This window comes from Adiantum capillus-veneris, chromosome 22 (assembly GCF_014529385.1).
Source record: "Adiantum capillus-veneris isolate H3 chromosome 22, ASM1452938v2, whole genome shotgun sequence".
Taxonomy (NCBI): Eukaryota; Viridiplantae; Streptophyta; class Polypodiopsida; order Polypodiales; family Pteridaceae; genus Adiantum; species Adiantum capillus-veneris.
The window spans coordinates 136,672,140-136,688,717 of NC_140952.1; the positions used below are offsets into that span (position 1 = coordinate 136,672,140).

Sequence of the window (16,578 nt, forward strand, 5' to 3'; positions counted from 1 at the left end):
AAGGTTATACTCAAGGAGGATGATGTGAATTTAATTAAGGAAATTTGTTCAACTTGGTTGCTTAAAAAGGAACTGGAAAGGCTAGGAATATAGTGGCTATCCTGTGTATCTGTCACCAGATGGTGCTATACCTCTCGAAATAAAATGATTAGGAAGGAATGATTAAATTACTTGATGAGATTTTCCCAAACACTTAATTCTGGGAAATATTGTGAAGGTGTTGTCATTTTGATGGCTTGTAACCGATTATCTTGACCTGAATGGGGAGGCAAGATGAATTGGTTGAAACTAAATGTGTTGCATGATTAATGATAAAACTAGTTACAAGCTAATTATAACAGATAAAGGAAAGAAAATGAATTAAAAGTTTCTAAATAAAGATCTGGTGGGAAAAACCGGATGAATTTCCCTGAACGAGGGCATGCAACAGATTGCATGCTGCTTGTTGTTTGATGATGTCTGATAGACTGCTATCTTCTTGATTTTGTGGTAGTTAAGTACTACCTCGGGAAGGGATTTTCATGAAATGGTTCGGTGGGTGGGCGGATCCGGAGGGTCAGATGGCCGGATGTTGATTTAAAACTTTTATGTTAAACACTAGAACTACGTGGGATAAAAATGGGTAATCGGGGAAGACCAGCTAGGATTACAAGATCCCTCTTCTTAGGGGAAAGTGATAACTGTCGTGCGTGCTTGTCAGGAAAAAGGGGTTATCGCCATGAACCAAGGGAGAACAAGAAAGCAAGAGCAGATCCTCAAGTTAAAAGATCAAGAGAATCAAGACTAAGGACCACGATTTTGGGTGCGGAAAGCTGTCAAGGACAGATTGATTATGAGAAGGGGATAGAATCATTGAATGAAGGGAAGTACCCCCTTGGGTTGGCATTTGAGATAGACCGGAGTCCTGTCCGAGTGTCGGTCCCAAATGGGAGGGATGCTTGCAGATAGATCTACGTCATTCCCTGGAACGGTCTGGAGGACTGAGGGAGGTGAGTAGGATCGAGTCTGGGTATGGCCCTTACAAGTGATATCAGGGAAGTACCCCCTTGGGTTGGCATTCGAGATAGACCGGAGTCTTCTCTGAGTGTCGGTCCCAAGTGGGAGGGATACTTGCAGATAGATCTACATCATTCCCTGGAACGGTATGGAGGACTGAGGGAGGTGAGTAGGGTCGAGTCTCGGTATGGCCCTCACAAGATTTTTGAATGAAGTTTCACACTCCTTAGTCCAGTCGAAATTGACTAATAAGCGTGGTTGTGCAATGACCGCATACATATATATGAATCTTCGATAATATCCGCAATGTCCCATGAAAGATTGTACTTGTTTGGCATTAGTAGGCATGGGCAAGTTTGCTAAGACTCTAATTTTTTCTAGGTCAGTGGTTATGCCATTTCTTGAGACAATATGTCCTAAGATGCGGCCTTGCCTTACCATAAAAATACACTTTTCCGGGTTGAGACAGATTCAATATGTTCTGCACTTCTCAAATACCTTTTGTAAATGGTCAATGTGTTCTTCTTGAATAAGAGAGTGGACACAGAGATCATCCATATATATTTCTAAGAATATTCCCAGGTATTCTTTGAACGCATGAGTCATTAACCTTTGGAAGGTGGCTGGGGCTTTGGTTAGGCCAAAAGGCATGACTCTATACGCATATATTTTCCACTTTGTGGAAAATGCTGTTTTGTGTTGATCCTCTATTGCAATTGCCAATTGATTGTACCCCGAAAACCCATCTAAAAAGGAATAGGCCCATTTTCTTGCTACCCTCTCAAGCACATGTTCTGTGATTGGCAAGGGATAGTTATCCCTTATTGTGGCTGCGTTCACCTACACACACACACACACACACACACACACACACACACACACACACACACACACACACACACACACACACACACACACACACACATAACTTTCCATTCTTTTTGGGGACTACCACAATGGGTGACACCCAATCTGTATGCTCGATTTGATAGACGAATTTGACATCCATCAGCTTGTTAATCTCTTCTTTGATTCGTTTAGCAAATGTGTCATTATATGTGTAAGGACGCTACTTGCTTGGTTTGGCATCTGATTTTAAAGGAATTGTATGTTGGCATATCGATGGATCAACTCTCTTGAGGTCTTTGTAAGACCATGCAAACACATCTTTATACTTCTTGAGAAGCTGTGTTAGCCTTTCTTCTTCCTCAGGCTCTAAACCAGTGGCTATATAGACAGGCTGAGGCTCTTTACCTGGCATAGCGAGGACAATTCATTTTGCATTTTCCGGCCCATCGTAAGATTCTTGGTTTATTCTTTCCCTTTTTGGTGGTGTCATTATGATTTTTCTGTCTTCACATTTTCTTTTTTTTTGATAGTGGGACGGTACATTCATGTTTCCTTTTTTTGAATCCTCCTTACCTTCACTTTCTCCCTCAGTAGTCCATACCTCTCGTAACGTCCTTTTAAGTTCTTGGTATTTCTTTTTACGCTCCATTTTAGTCCACTCTGTATCTTTTGTCTTTTCCTGTTTTGATTGTTGAGATTTTCTTGATTTTGTTCCTGTTTTAGTTTTCCGTGCTTTTTTTATTTCCTCATGTGTCCTTTCCCTTTGAACTCTTGAGAATCTCCCTGATATTTGGTCTTACACAATTCTCTGCCTAGACAAGCATTTGATAGTGAGTTTTGTCTTTTATCCTAGGTATCAGGTTTTCTCTAATTTTGTTTTTTTCTCTTTTTTTTCTATAGAGTTCCTGGCGTCTAGGGTGTTGATTTGAAAAATCATAAAACTTGATATCTCCACGCTCGCTTGAGTTGTCTGAACACTCGTTATTCTGCATCGTTACTTACTTCCAGATGCTCAGAGGAGTTATAAAACTCTTCCTGTTCTCATGAGTCTACATTTTCATCTCCTACTGGTACAAGGTTTACCATGTAATAGGGTAGCACATCATAGCCATCCTTATCATAAAATTTTGTCGTTGGGCTATCTGTAATGGTACAGACATCCAATGTTGCTAGTATGTGTTCCCATTCCATAGGTTCTAAGGAATCTTTGGGAAAAGGTTCCGGAATATAATCCTTGTCCTCAATAGCTCTTTCTAAGATGAATTCCTCTCTTTTCAAGATTCCACAATGTGAAGCTCCACACATCCAAAGCTCTTTTTTTTGCCCTAACCATGCTGGGAGTTCGGACCCTACCAATGTAGCCGAATCAAACTCTTCCACTGGTGTCTGGTTCACATCCTTGTAACTATGGTCTTTTAGGTATATTTTGGTTGTAGTCTCCCCACGCCTGAGGTATATGTGGTCATAACCCCAATTCTGTACCATCTTTAATTGTCTCATGAATGGTCTTCCCAAGATGATCTCGTAATTGTTCTTTTTGTCGAAATCAACTATTGCAAATGTATGCTCATACTCGATTCCGCAAGAGGTGACAATTAATTTTTCTAAAAGTCCTAGAGGCTTTTCCATGAACCCATATGCCAGTTGCAATTTCATTTTGGTTGCTCTCAAAGCTGGTTTTCCCCATTTTTTCCACATGTCTTTGGTGGCGATAGCGACTCCCGCTCCACTGTCGAGAATAGCCTTGGATACTACTCCCTTGAATTCTACTGGTAGTGTGGTATTTCCATCTTCTCCCTCGCAATATTCTCCAACCTTGTTTAAAGGTACAGGCCTAGTGTTTAGTTGAGGCTTGTCCAATTCTTTGATCCCTTATTGAATTCTCGAGGTAGGGTCTTTTACTCCAAATTTTTCTAAACATTTGTGTACGGTGGTCCACATGTTTGGTCGTAACCTCAGGAGTTCGGCTAACGTGATTGTGCATGCCACATGTGTGGACAATAACTCAATCAACCCTTGTGAATCCATTACTCTGCTAGGAGAAAGTCTTTGAGATGGAATTTCTCTCACTACAGACGTAGCTTCATACTCCCCTAGGTAAGAGGGTAGAGTTTTAAGTGAGTCTGGTTGGTTGTGCCCCGAACTAATTGATCCCTGGTCCCCCCCTTGTGAATGCATATCAAAGTTCATTTGTGATCCTGCCTCAAATTCTTCAATGGGAGGTAAGATCTCATTTTTCTCCTTCCCAGTGCAATTTAGTTGGTAGTTTACCCCATTAGCTTCATTTGCTTCCCGAATTTGCTTCCACAGGTCATCTAGACTATCACACTCTTTACCCATCCCCGTCAATGTTTTAGGCTGGAAACCATCAATTGTTTCATCTGTTGTATTTGGCACTATGATAGGTTCTCTCCTAGACTCTGAGGCAGTCATCGTGAGTCCTTCCTTTGTGTCTGTCTGCTGGTTTCTCTAGAGTTGGTGTGATAGGATTCGGAGCTCGTGCCAACTTGCAGGTTTACCAAGTGGGTTTTCTATCAAGGTTTGGGCTGTTTCAATGATCTTCCGACACATTTCCAACCTTTGTTTTTCTAGTTCTGCATATGGATAAGTCATCCATCTTTGCTCTTGACTTTGGTTGTCTTTGAGTCTGGCTTCGTATGCTTTTAAAAGTGCATCAAGCTTCTCATTTACTTTTTCTACCAGTACTAATCCTTCTGATCCTGCACTTTTGGGTTTCACTATTTCATTGGACCCTATGGTTGCAGTAGTGTGTGAACTTAAACTAGTTAGATCCTCTAACCGCTCCAATCTATCGTTTGTGTGTTTTAACTCCTCGGATAGAGCCGTTTGCTCTCATTCTCTCCTGGCTTTCATACTAGCTTTTCTAGCTTTCCATGTGCTTCTTTGATTTTTCATTTCTACACTAGAGGCATCAGTCTTTGGCTCTTCAATTATGGATTCATTTGTCCTTCTTTGAGCTTGTGCCCGTGTGACTGCCTGAATTGGTATTACTGTTTCGTTTTTTCACCCCCCACTGGATGGCACTGCTTCCAGCATGTTCAAAGTAGTTTTTGCTCCTTTACTCGTGTTCTTAGGGCAATCAGGAATCAAGTGAGTAATTCCACACTCGGTGCAATACGCTTTGACTCTAATGATTTCATCGTGAGGATAGTCCCTTAGACAATGATCTCCTCCACACTTGTAGCAGGGTCCCTTAGGCTGTTGAGGTGCCCCTTGAGCTCCTCTTTGTTGGTAAGCATGCCTCTGCCCGCCCATGCCTCCATTGGCTATGAACAACAGTGTTCATTCGTCCAAGCTGTATCTTCCTTCTCCTGCAGCGTGTGCAGCTGTTGGTGGTCCTGTACTTCCAATCATGCTCCAAGGTTCTTGTGTCTTAGGTTCTTCTGGTGGATAATAGACAAGATTTGCTGCATATTCATTGAGATCTTCGTAATATGCATGCATAGGTACCAACGACTTCTCTTTTGGTTCATTTACCATTGGTGCGTATCTTATGCCGACCGATCGTACTCCTGGTAGGGGTGATTGTTGCCCCAATACTGGTTGTGGTCTTTCAACTCCTACAGGTCCTGGTAGGTTACCTGCTTGATACCTAGGCATCGGTGGGATTTGAGGAGATGCTACCTGAGCTTGGGGAGCATATGGTCGCTCTCTCACATATCCCTTGTTATAATAACATTCCTCCGTCACATGGTTTGTCCATTTTTGTTCAATGGCACACCACTTCGGCTGCTTAGCCTGAGGCTTGGCATACATATTGAATTTTTTTAGCACTTCTTCCACAAGCTGCTCCTGGCTTACCGCTACTTCTCCTTTCGGTGCTGTCTTAGCGGACTTGCTTCCACTTTGTTGTGAGGATGAATCGTCATCAAGATCCTTGAATTCACCCTCCTTGTAGACCGCACAAGTGTCTACAAGGTAAAGAGCTTCCTTAGTTAACTCATTTAACGTTGTGCTCCTCTTCATATGTAAGTCCTTCTGGAGATCTGCGTTTCTCAGTCCTTGAATAAATATAAGCATAAGTCTGGACTGGGTTGGTAGTTCTTCCACCGGGCAAAACTTCACATATCTCTTTAGTCTTAGGGCTGCCTTTTGCATAGATTCCCCTTCTTTCTATTTGAGTTTATGGATTTGTGAGACTGTATTATGAGCTATCCCCCTTTGTGAGAATTCCTTAATAAACTCGTCAAAAACCTCCTCCATAGATTCAAAATCTCTACGCTCCATAGAATCAAACCATGTGGCGGCATCCTCTTCTAGGGTAAGTCCAAACCCTGCAAATTGAGTAGGGAAATCTAAAACTTCTTTAGCTCTAATTACACGCACAAAGGCTGCTACATGATCCGTAGGATCTCTATTTCCCATGTATTTCTTGTTTACCCATTTTTGCACCTAAGAAGGTCTAATTCTACGATGGTCTACAAATCTCATCATTGGTTCTCCTCGTCCTACTCGATATACCTCCTTTGGCCTTCGTTAGTGGGAGGGTTCCTCTCCCAGAGGTGCTCCTAAGCCATAATTTCTGACGGTTCTTGCAAGAGGTGGTTCATCTCTCCGAACTCATTCTCTTTGATCTCGTTCTATGGGCTGTCTTTCGGGCTTTGCCGAGTCTTGAGTTTTTGGCTTACTCTTGCCTTGATACTGTGAATGGAGTGGTTGTAAATCTCTTAGCACCTGTGTGGCTGAATAAACACCTCTATTTTGGTCTTGTTCTAATGTCACACTTTGTTGAAGCCATGCCTGCAATGATGGTTGTTGGACTGATATGCCGTGACGGACGTCAGCATAGTGAGAACTCACCTAACATATAATGTCAAACTGAGGACAAAGCTCGACCCACAGGCGCGTGGAAGCAAGCATAGGGTGTCAATCTACACTCGACCGACTCTTGACTAATTCCTACAGAGGTCTCTACCCAATGTCTAAGCTACAACCTTCAAGAGTGCTTAAGAAGAGATTTCCTACAACGCTTAGAACAGCCAAACACCCATCAAATAGTCTCGAAACGCCACAGAACTTGAAGGAGACGCTACTAAGACCAATAGGTCGCTCTCCCTAAGGTCCATGAACCAAAATCTCAACTCAAAACACCCGGTGCGAAATCGTGTAGGATGTTTGGCCGAAATTTGTAGGTCGTCGTTTCCAAAAACTAAAGTGCCTAATGTGTAGCTCTACTCAATGTGAACGCGTGGATATGCTGAAATGCAGAAACAGACAACGTATTCTCACCAAATCACGGAGACCCTACTAACACCAATAGGTCGCTCTTCCTAAGGTCCATGAACCAAAATCTCAACCGAAAACACCCGGTGCAAAATTGCGTAGGATGTCTGGCCGAGATTTTCACGTCATCATTTCCAAAAACTAAAGTGCCTAATGTGTAGCTCTACTCAATGCGAACGCGTGGATATGCTGAAATACAGAAACAGACAACGTATGCTCACCGAATCACCAGATGAAGCTCGTAGATAGAGCTCACAAAACCGGACCGTACGCGTGCAATATAGGTATTGGCGTGTAGCTCTCGTCGAGGGCAACACGTTACACTTCTCTACACTCGATTATGACCACTGGTACACGCGTAGTGTCAAGAAGAAGTTCTCACTCTCTCTCGTACACAATACGCTCACTCACAGACAATAGATCAGATTATTAGAAGTCCCCTTACAAAGCTTTAGGTTTTGGCTTATATACTAAGCCTTAGAAAACCTAATGTCCAACCAAAATGACCTTATTTGTCCCTAGGCTTCTATAGAGCTTAATTACAACACAGTGAGCTGGCTTTGCTCATCCCAACAAGCATCTGTGGCCAAAATACCATTGCCGACTTAAAATATGAAGTTCCCGTAAACATTACAAAAGTGGCCGTAATGGCTCAAAATAATAATAACGGGATATTCAATGATGTCCATGAGCTTGTATCTTCACATTACAACATCCATCTTCGTCTTCATCACTTCATCAACATCTTTATTGGGAATCTTTAGAGAATCTTTGAGGAATCTTCATGGAATCTTTGTGGAAGCGTTGTTGAAAGGTTGAACTGTCAACACTCTCCCCCTCCGAAGTCTTGTCGTCCCCGACAAGACCCTATGTCTGCAGTGGCCTTGACGAGTGCTTCATGTTGTGGTGTTGGTTGAAGCTTTTGTTGTTGCGGTTGCTTCTATTAGATGCTTTGTCTGTTGTAGAGTTACCTTTTTCTTGTACATGTAGTGTAGTTGAAGCCATAGCTCTCCCCCTCCGATTGGTTGTTGTAGCGTGAATAGGTTGAGTGAGGTTTTTTGTTGCAACAAGTCATTATCTTGGCAGCTCTGTATTGTTTGTTCTTTGGGTGTCATCCTGCATGTGTACCTGTAATCTTGAAGCCTTTTTGAATTTTTTTGGGCCGTTCCTCTTTGATCTTCTAGTTGATGAGCATGTAGTTGTTTGGGGATGTCGTTGGTCTGCTTTTCTGTGTTTTAATAAGAAAAATAAAATAGTAAAAATAAAATGTGGTGTATATTACAAAATGAAGGTCTTGGATACTTGGATAGGACTAAAGGGAAAAACCCAGTGGGAAAAAAAAGCCTTTAGTCACAATTAAATGTGAGGCTATATGAACTTATGTTTTGATGTAACCGAGTTTTGTTGAGTTAAAGTACTTATGGCTACTATTATTGACTGGATATACATTGGATAAGTGTTAGTAGCTTGAAGTCAGAGTCATTGTTGTTGAGAAAATGCTCATGAAACCTGTTACCGCTTCATTATCGTCATTTTGTTTTGTAAGTGCATGGGTGGAACACAAATCGTGTCAAATGCACATGTCCAATGATGGGACATTGTATATGCTTGCACAGATAGATGCATGGGAAACAATATGTTGTGCGAGAAGAGTTTGAATGGGTACTTCCAGGAGTGAATGTAGCTAGAGAAGCAAAAATATATTTGACTTCAAGAGCTACCGTTATTCACAAGAAGGGTTTTGGTCAACGAGGTTCTTTCCACTCTCCTCACTGTGTTCATGTGAGTGAGTGTTTTTTGGACTACTCTGCCACTCCACCATTTAAAATAGTAGACTTTGACTCTTATGCTCACCTCTTCTAGCATGAGTGACATGACTTTATGTATGCTCAACTCTCCAACTTGAGCTTATATCTATTAGCTAGACTCATAGACCACAAAGAAAATATTAGACTTGAAGCTTGGGTCTGACACTTTGCTCATTTAGTGGCTCAGCTGCCCAAATCTAGACTCTTATGCCATGTATTTTTAATGGCAACTTGGACTTATCTGATCACGTCCTGAAATCCAATTCCATATGCTATTGAGGTTTAGGCCATTCTCTTTGGTTTGGTTTTGTGATGCCATTTTGTCAAATACATTGACAAATACCTGCTCTTCATGCTTTGGTAGCACACTGATGTTGCATGGTGAGATAGGTTTTGAGGTTGAAGCAATGGTTGATGAAGTCTTCTTCCAGACTATTTTCTTTAAAACTATGACATCTTCTTGTATCCTTGCTTTACCTTTGTTGATAAGAGGCTGTAGACTAGTTGTGGGCCTCTGTTGTTGAGTTCTGGCTATAGGTTTTGGAATCCAAGTTGTCCTTGGTCCTTGTGTGACCTGCTTTTCCACTTGCCTTGTTGCTTGTTTGACTTGATGGTCCTTTGGCTTCAGTGTCCAAATATTGCTGTTACCTTTGTAAAAGCCTTGCTCCTGTAGTAAATGATGAGGGATCCACCTTGGAGTTGTAGCACTCAGGTTGCGTAGTTGGGTTGTTGTTGTTGGGCATGTTCTGCTACATGAGTTTTCTTCATGATCTCAAGGGAAGATTTAATCTTTGGCAACAAAATTTGAGTGTTACGTGTATAGTATCCTTGTGCTTCCAGTAGCTTGATTGGGATCATTCGTTGCACTGCTTGCTGTGTGACCTTAGCTTGACTTTGTGGGGTATTTTCACCGCAGAGCTCTGACTTTGGTACCCACAACTGCTTCAATGTTTGTTGCTTGGAAGGTCTTTACTTCTTCTTCCTGTACCTGTTTTTACTCCTGTATGAATAGTTAGACCCGCGCTTGATGCCCTGTTGATCTTGTTGTGAAGAGATACCACATGCTGGGTATGTCCAAGCTGTTACCTTTGGTTTTTTGACCCATACTTTGATGTTCTCGTCATAGTAGCCTTGAGCAGTGATTGAACTGTTTGATGCTATCCAACTTGTGACTTTTTCTTGTCATGGTTCTTTTGATGCTGGTACACAAATTGGATCTTTGTCCTTGATGTACTCCTTGGATACTAACACTTGGTTGACCTGTTTCTTTCTTTTGTGGAGGCTTTGTTGCGATGGAAACTTTGGTTGATAGACTTTGCGCTTTGGTTTCCATTGTGTTGTCGAGGGTTTGGCTTTTGATGTAGAGGCTTCTTTGTGTACATGAATTGGATGGGCTAAAGACTTTGACTGAAGTGAAGGATTTGGGTTGCAGAACACTGTTTCACTTGCTTTAGCTTTTCCTTTGTGGATAGTGGCCGAAGATCTTTGAGTTGTCGTAGGCTTAACCACTGTTGAAGATTCAGGTGATTCTTCAAACATTTTCGCCCATTGCTTGGACAAAATCAAGTGTGTACTCATTTTTTGAGAGTCCACCACTAGGAATTTGTCTTTGATTACCTTTGACCGTAGTGTAAGGGTAGCTTTTGCAATCCCTAAACTTGTGATGGCTATTCCGTGTGATATAGGAACCTGTACCTGAATTTCATACAGTTCTGGTTTATCTAGAAGTAACCACAGCCCATAAGACATGACATTAGTCGTGGCAGTGCAATCTATGTCTACTGTAAAATTGAATTTCAGTTTCTCATGCACATCCAACGAGAATTTAATCTTCTTGTTGGCTGCCAAGTAACTGATGTCCTTTTTGCTTTTGGTACTTTTCTTGGACTTTTGTGCCTTGGAAGCTTTGTCATCCTCTTGTATGTTGAACTTCTTTATCATTTGACTGGCTGTAGCATGTCCCAAGTGCTTACTATCTTCTGATCTATAGCTTGGGGAAGGTCCATAGCCTGAGCAGCTTGCTGGTCTTCATTGCTAGTTTCTGACTGTGACGCCTTGACTCTTGATTTCAGAAGCTCTCTGTCACTATGCTTCTAGCACTTGAAGGTAATTCAATGGTGACTTTTCTTCTTGGAAATCTTTTGAAGTTTGTGTAGCAGGATGTTGAGGTTGAATCTATTCTTCTGATGCAATGGTCGCCGTGGCCTTTGGTTTCCATTGTTCCATGGGTTTTTGTAGAGTCTCTTCTCGAAAATATTCATTCATATCTTGTATTGCTTGTCCTTGGTAGTCAATCTTGGACTCAGTCATTTCCTGTTCTTTTGTGCATTCTATGTCTTCAGTTACATCTTCTTTTAGCTTCTCATACTCTTTGATTTGTTCAATCACCAATGAAGAGTCCACAATAGAGAATTTATTTGGTAGACGTTCAGCTTCATCCATTGATTCTATTTGCATGTCTTCCACTTGTGATGTGGCACTAAGATTTTTTGTTACCACTGCCACCTCTTCTTGTGTTGGCTCACTATCGTCAAAATCTTGGCTTCTTTTGCTCTCGACCCTTGAACTGCGAGCTTCATCTTCATCACCTTGTGGATGCTTTGACTTGTCCTCACTGAGGTTCTTTAAGCGATCTTGAATCAGCTGATTCAATTGATCTTTTTTGAAAGCCTTATTCTCTATGATAATGTCGTTGACACCCTTGACTTCAAGCAACTGTGTCTTGAACCTATCTTTTGTGCTCTGTGACAAGATTTGCTTCTTTTCAGGAGATCTCAATGGGGATTCTTGCTTTCGTTCCCTTGTTGTCACTGTCTAAACTTTGCTTTTGGCTTGTTGCTTCTTCTTTTCCATGTAGAGCTTTGTTGGGCAGTCCTTCACTAAATGACCAATGGCACATTGGTTGCAATATGTCGCTATCTCAACATGTGCACCCTTTGGACGAGGCAACTCTTCATAATACTACTGACATTAGGGAATTTCGGAGGTCATTTGGAGGGCCTTCTAAGAAAATGTATTTTTTGCACTCTCTCTCTAGAAAAAATGGCAAATAATAGAGCTGGGTCTTTCATAGTAAAAGTTCAAAAAGTGTACTTTAAGTAGATTCCTTACTCTTCTGAACATTCGTTCGTAGTGATTGAGGGATAATCCTCTTTTCAGTTGCATTGAATGAACCTCGTCAATATGGAGGGAATGAGGCTAACATGGAGGGACGAAGGCGCAGCCGCTATTCACTTTCCATTAAACCTGCACATTTGGCTAATGGCGCACTCCTCAAATGGCACAAATGTTACCCAGAAACGAGCCAAATATCACCTTCACATTGATTTGGACAATGAGTACCAACCATTGATTAAGCGTAGTAAAACAAACACACATATACCTCCCGCTTCCATAGACACGCTCAGAGCTCAGGGATCTAAACACATAGATATTTGGACGAGAGGCTCTCTCTACCCTAAGAATCCAATGACTAATGCATCTCCACCGTTTTTCAATCCTACAAGCTTATTGACCTTTGCTGGTGATGGAGAAAAGGGCCTTCTGGGTTATTGTAAATCTCTTACAAGAGAAGCTGAAACTTACAAGGGCATTCTCCAAGCTCAACAATGTGAGATTGTTCGCCTTTCACATTTACATTCTATAGATCAGGTTACCATTTTGCAACATAAAACAGAGGTACAAGAACTGAAAGGAAAGGTGCGAAGTTGTCAAATGAAGGACACCATCTTGGGTGGTCGTATCCGAAAGAAGAAATTGCGCAATCTTGAAACATTGCAGGTTGCATCAGGAGGTCTCAAGAAAAGAATCCGAGCATTAAGGTGATGCTTCTTGGTTGGCTACATTGTCTTAGTTAAGTAATCTTTTTGTTTTTTCTTGTTATGCATTGTTTTCATGTGCCTAAATAGTGTTAGTGAAGCAAATTTGCTGTTATTTACTTATGCATTGTCTTCATGTAGAGATTCAATCTATCCTAACAAGGAAAACATTGACCCCAAAGCCAATATAGGAAAGAGATTGAAGCCACTTATAAGTAGAAGCCTGACAACAGATATAGTACATGACAAGAAGTTTAAGGTCCTACAACAAAATGTAGTGGACCGCTTTATTTCAAAGAACTCAGTGCCTGCAAAAGAGATACAAGGCACACTTGATTCACTTGGTGTAAGCAAAAGAGGATATTCGGCTATCCAAAATTCTGTCTCATCCATCTTTGTTAAGAAGGGTATAAAATCCAAACTTCTACCATCAGCCTCAAGTGTTTGGAAAGAGAGGCTTCAACTTAACGAGGCACATGGAGACTATCTTGGAGAGCCCTTTCATATTAAAGCAACTTACAGTGGCCATGGAGCAAACATGGCATATGATGAGTTCAATAATATTTTTATGGACCTGCAGATATTACAGAAGAGAATGGTGGAGTTTTACAACATCACATTTGAAGAGTCACGAGGGGTATTACATTTTGTGTTAAAACTGGATGAGTGTGAGCTTGTTAAAGAGAAAAAGCTAGAGCGTGTTACTATTAATTTAATGAATAGAGCCCTCTCAAAGTGTCCCAGTGATGATCCTTTATATTTTAGTGTTCAATCAGAATCTAACATATGGTGGCTTGGTGCGTTTGAGGTAAGTGAGATTCTCAGGTAAGCTCAAATGTTCACATCTACTTAATTCTCATTTATTTTGTGTTGCAGGTAAAGAAAGAAGATCATGAGATTCTATATTGGGTGTTCCATCGAACTAATATTCCGGAGGTGATTGATCGACAGACTAACCAGGGAGAGGTACTACATCTAGATGGAAGGGGAGACTTTCAAGTTCAGTGGCATCTTGCAGGTGACCTCAAAACATTAAAGTGCATGTATAATTGTGGAATGGGTGCAATGGCAAAGTCGTCGTGTGTTTGTTCTGCATGGAGCCTACAAAGGTCATGGACCCAAAGTGGTGGAGAAAAGCTCCAACACGTCACATTGAGGATCCTGCTTTTCGACCGGTTTTGAAAATACCACTTGTGAATGTCCACATTTGTACAATGCATGCCCTTTGTAGAATTGTGGAGAAATTGGTCTACTTATATATTGGGTTTGCTTGGAAGATTAAGAACTCGGCAGAACGACAAGTAGCCCTGCAGTTCTTAGAAATGGTACTGTCGGATATGGGGCTTTATGGTGGCAATGTGAAAATCCAGCGGGATGAAAAGAGATCAACTGCTGAGAAGGATGTCCCATGCAAACCATCCATCGGTGGGGTGAAGGCACGGAGGTTTTTATCTAAACCCCAAGGTACAAGAGATCCGAAGCTAACAAAACATGGAAAAATATATAACACATCTTATGTTAGCAAGGTAGAGTATCAGAGCTGGAAAAAGCTACATATTGCAATCAAAGACCAAGAACCAACTACTCGTAACGCAAAGGCTGAGGTTTGGCGATCAATAGACATCCTATTTTTGATGTGCGACAAAGATGACTGGTCACAAGGTGATATGAACAAGTTCAAGGAGAATCTCAACCTTTTGAAAAAATCATTCAAGACACCATGGACAGACACCCAGATTACTCACTACATGGTATTATCGTGTATTTCATTCTCTCTTATGTGCAAATATGTGAGTGTAAAACATTCTAACTAATCTGTTTTCATATCCAACACATCATCTTCAATCATTTACCATATTTTATACAAAAGTATGGAAACCCGGCAATATGGAATACCCAAGGGATGGAAAAGTCTCATTACATGGCGAGAAATGCTTATTTCAGGCACACACGACATGGTGGCTCTCGAATCAAGGCTAACAGTTTGAGAGAACTATTTGAATGGTTCTATCGTAGAATCATTCATCGAATGCAGGCAAAAGAAGTCTTGGCAAATTCAGCAACAGCACAAGCCATCAGACATTTACAACAACAAAAAGTTAAAAGATCAATGGCATACAACAACTCCGGAGCTCGTGAAAGTCAACGAAGGTGGAGAGAGACAATGGTGTATGTGAATCACAAGTGGAGAAAGATACTCTGAGTGGATGACATTGTACAAAATTTATGTAATACATGATCTTATACAATTGCTACTTGAAGTGTATCAAGATTTTGAAGGTTCAATTTTGTTTTTTGGCATGTCACCCTTGTAACGAATCATGAGATGTTTGCCATACTCTAAAAGTTCATCTGGGTTTTGTCTACCAAGAGCTAGTGCCATTGCTGTGTAGGTGTAGTAATACGTTGCCCGACCACCTGTATAGCCCGTGCAGTAACCAAAACAATCTCTAGCAAACACTTTGTCCACAAGAATGACTTTATCTGCACTTTTGGGCAGCACGGGTCCACCCAAGAAGCGTGATAGTGTCTTGAATGTGTAAGTTGCTATTGAACCCTCTTGTGACATGGAATTGTGAAAAACTACTATCGACGACTCACAAAGCTTTGAAAGGTACTGCGCTAGGGCCGCATCCCTTCCACGATACTCTCGAGTCCGCTGCCGAAGGAAGTCATCCTTGTCAGCAATCCAAGACTGCACATATCATGTCAGAAGTGACACAAAGAGAGAGAGAGAGAGAGAGAGAGAGAGAGAGAGAGAGAGAGAGAGAGAGAGAGAGAGAGAGAGAGAGAGAGAGAGAGAGAGAGAGAGAGAGAGTTACCATGAAGCTCTCATCCTACAGAAAGAGGTTTTCCTGCCACAGGTCTACAGATGTAGTTGACCCCTGACCTGAATGGTTAAACCAATCCTCCACTTCTTTGTTACTTTTTGATGGTCTTAGGCTTTGTCTTATTGCTTGGAAGGTGGCTTCATCAGGTAGTGTCTCCTTGTATTTTTCAGCTTTCTCAAAGCATCTTCGGAGGCATTCCATTGGATTACTGGATGTTTCCATTGCCTCATCATCACTACTATCCTCTGAAACAAATCCACTCCTCTCCTCCTGGAATCTGGAAATAATAGCCAAGGAGAAATCCTCCCTTAAATAAAAGATGCTTTGCACATCATGTAAGAAGATATAGGTCCTGTCTCCAATCCTGAAGTCAGGCACAGCAGGCAACATCATCTGAGCATGCTTCTCAGTGAAGTTACTGACATCCAATGGAAGTTTGATTTCTGTGGTTTTCACAAAGAGCATCTTACTTCTTTGTACTTCAATTGCCTCAACCTCAAGGTCGACTGTATCTTCAACCTCCTCGACTTCTTGTATATGAGTTGTCTCCTCACATTCTTCATCTGGTGCTGCATCCTGCTCCTCTAACACCTCATCAGGATTCTGCATGAGGAATCCAAACAGGCTGTTCAGGTAAATCATAAAGCCAAAGGCTTCCTGAATGAGTTTGGATTCTTTTTGGTGCAAAGGGCATGTTGAATTCGGCAAGAAGGTGGTAATTCCCTATACTTATTCAGTCCCTGTCCCTTTCCACCACATTCATTTAAATGCACAAGAGTCATAGTGGGCAGAACAACCCTCCCTACCTGCACCATCACTTCAAACTTATCTCTGTAGGACTGCAAGAAATTACTGTGCTGAGCTAACAGGTCTTCAATGTCAAACTTTGGGTTAAACATAGAATGAACTAGATCAAACTTGTCCCCAGCACCACAAGATGCTGCAAAATCAAATAGCCTCTCATCAGTTGCAGCTGGGTCTTCCAGAGAATACACATCCTCTTTGGCTTTACCTTTAGTTGCACAGGGACTA

General features: G+C 41.5%; 1 protein-coding gene across 1 annotated transcript in view; it reads left to right on the plus strand.

Annotated features, from left to right (window-relative positions):
* Positions 1-15,066, plus strand: part of LOC147430288 (uncharacterized) — a 66,044-nt gene extending 50,978 nt beyond the window's left edge. The window contains exons 2-3 of the mRNA XM_086495634.1: positions 13,592-14,466; positions 14,586-15,066. Of these exons, the coding sequence (XP_086351760.1) occupies positions 13,810-14,466; positions 14,586-14,918 (990 nt within the window). The 5' untranslated portion in view covers positions 13,592-13,809 and the 3' untranslated portion in view covers positions 14,919-15,066. The remainder of the gene's footprint in view (positions 1-13,591; positions 14,467-14,585) is intronic.
* Positions 15,067-16,578: the final 1,512 nt, after the last annotated feature.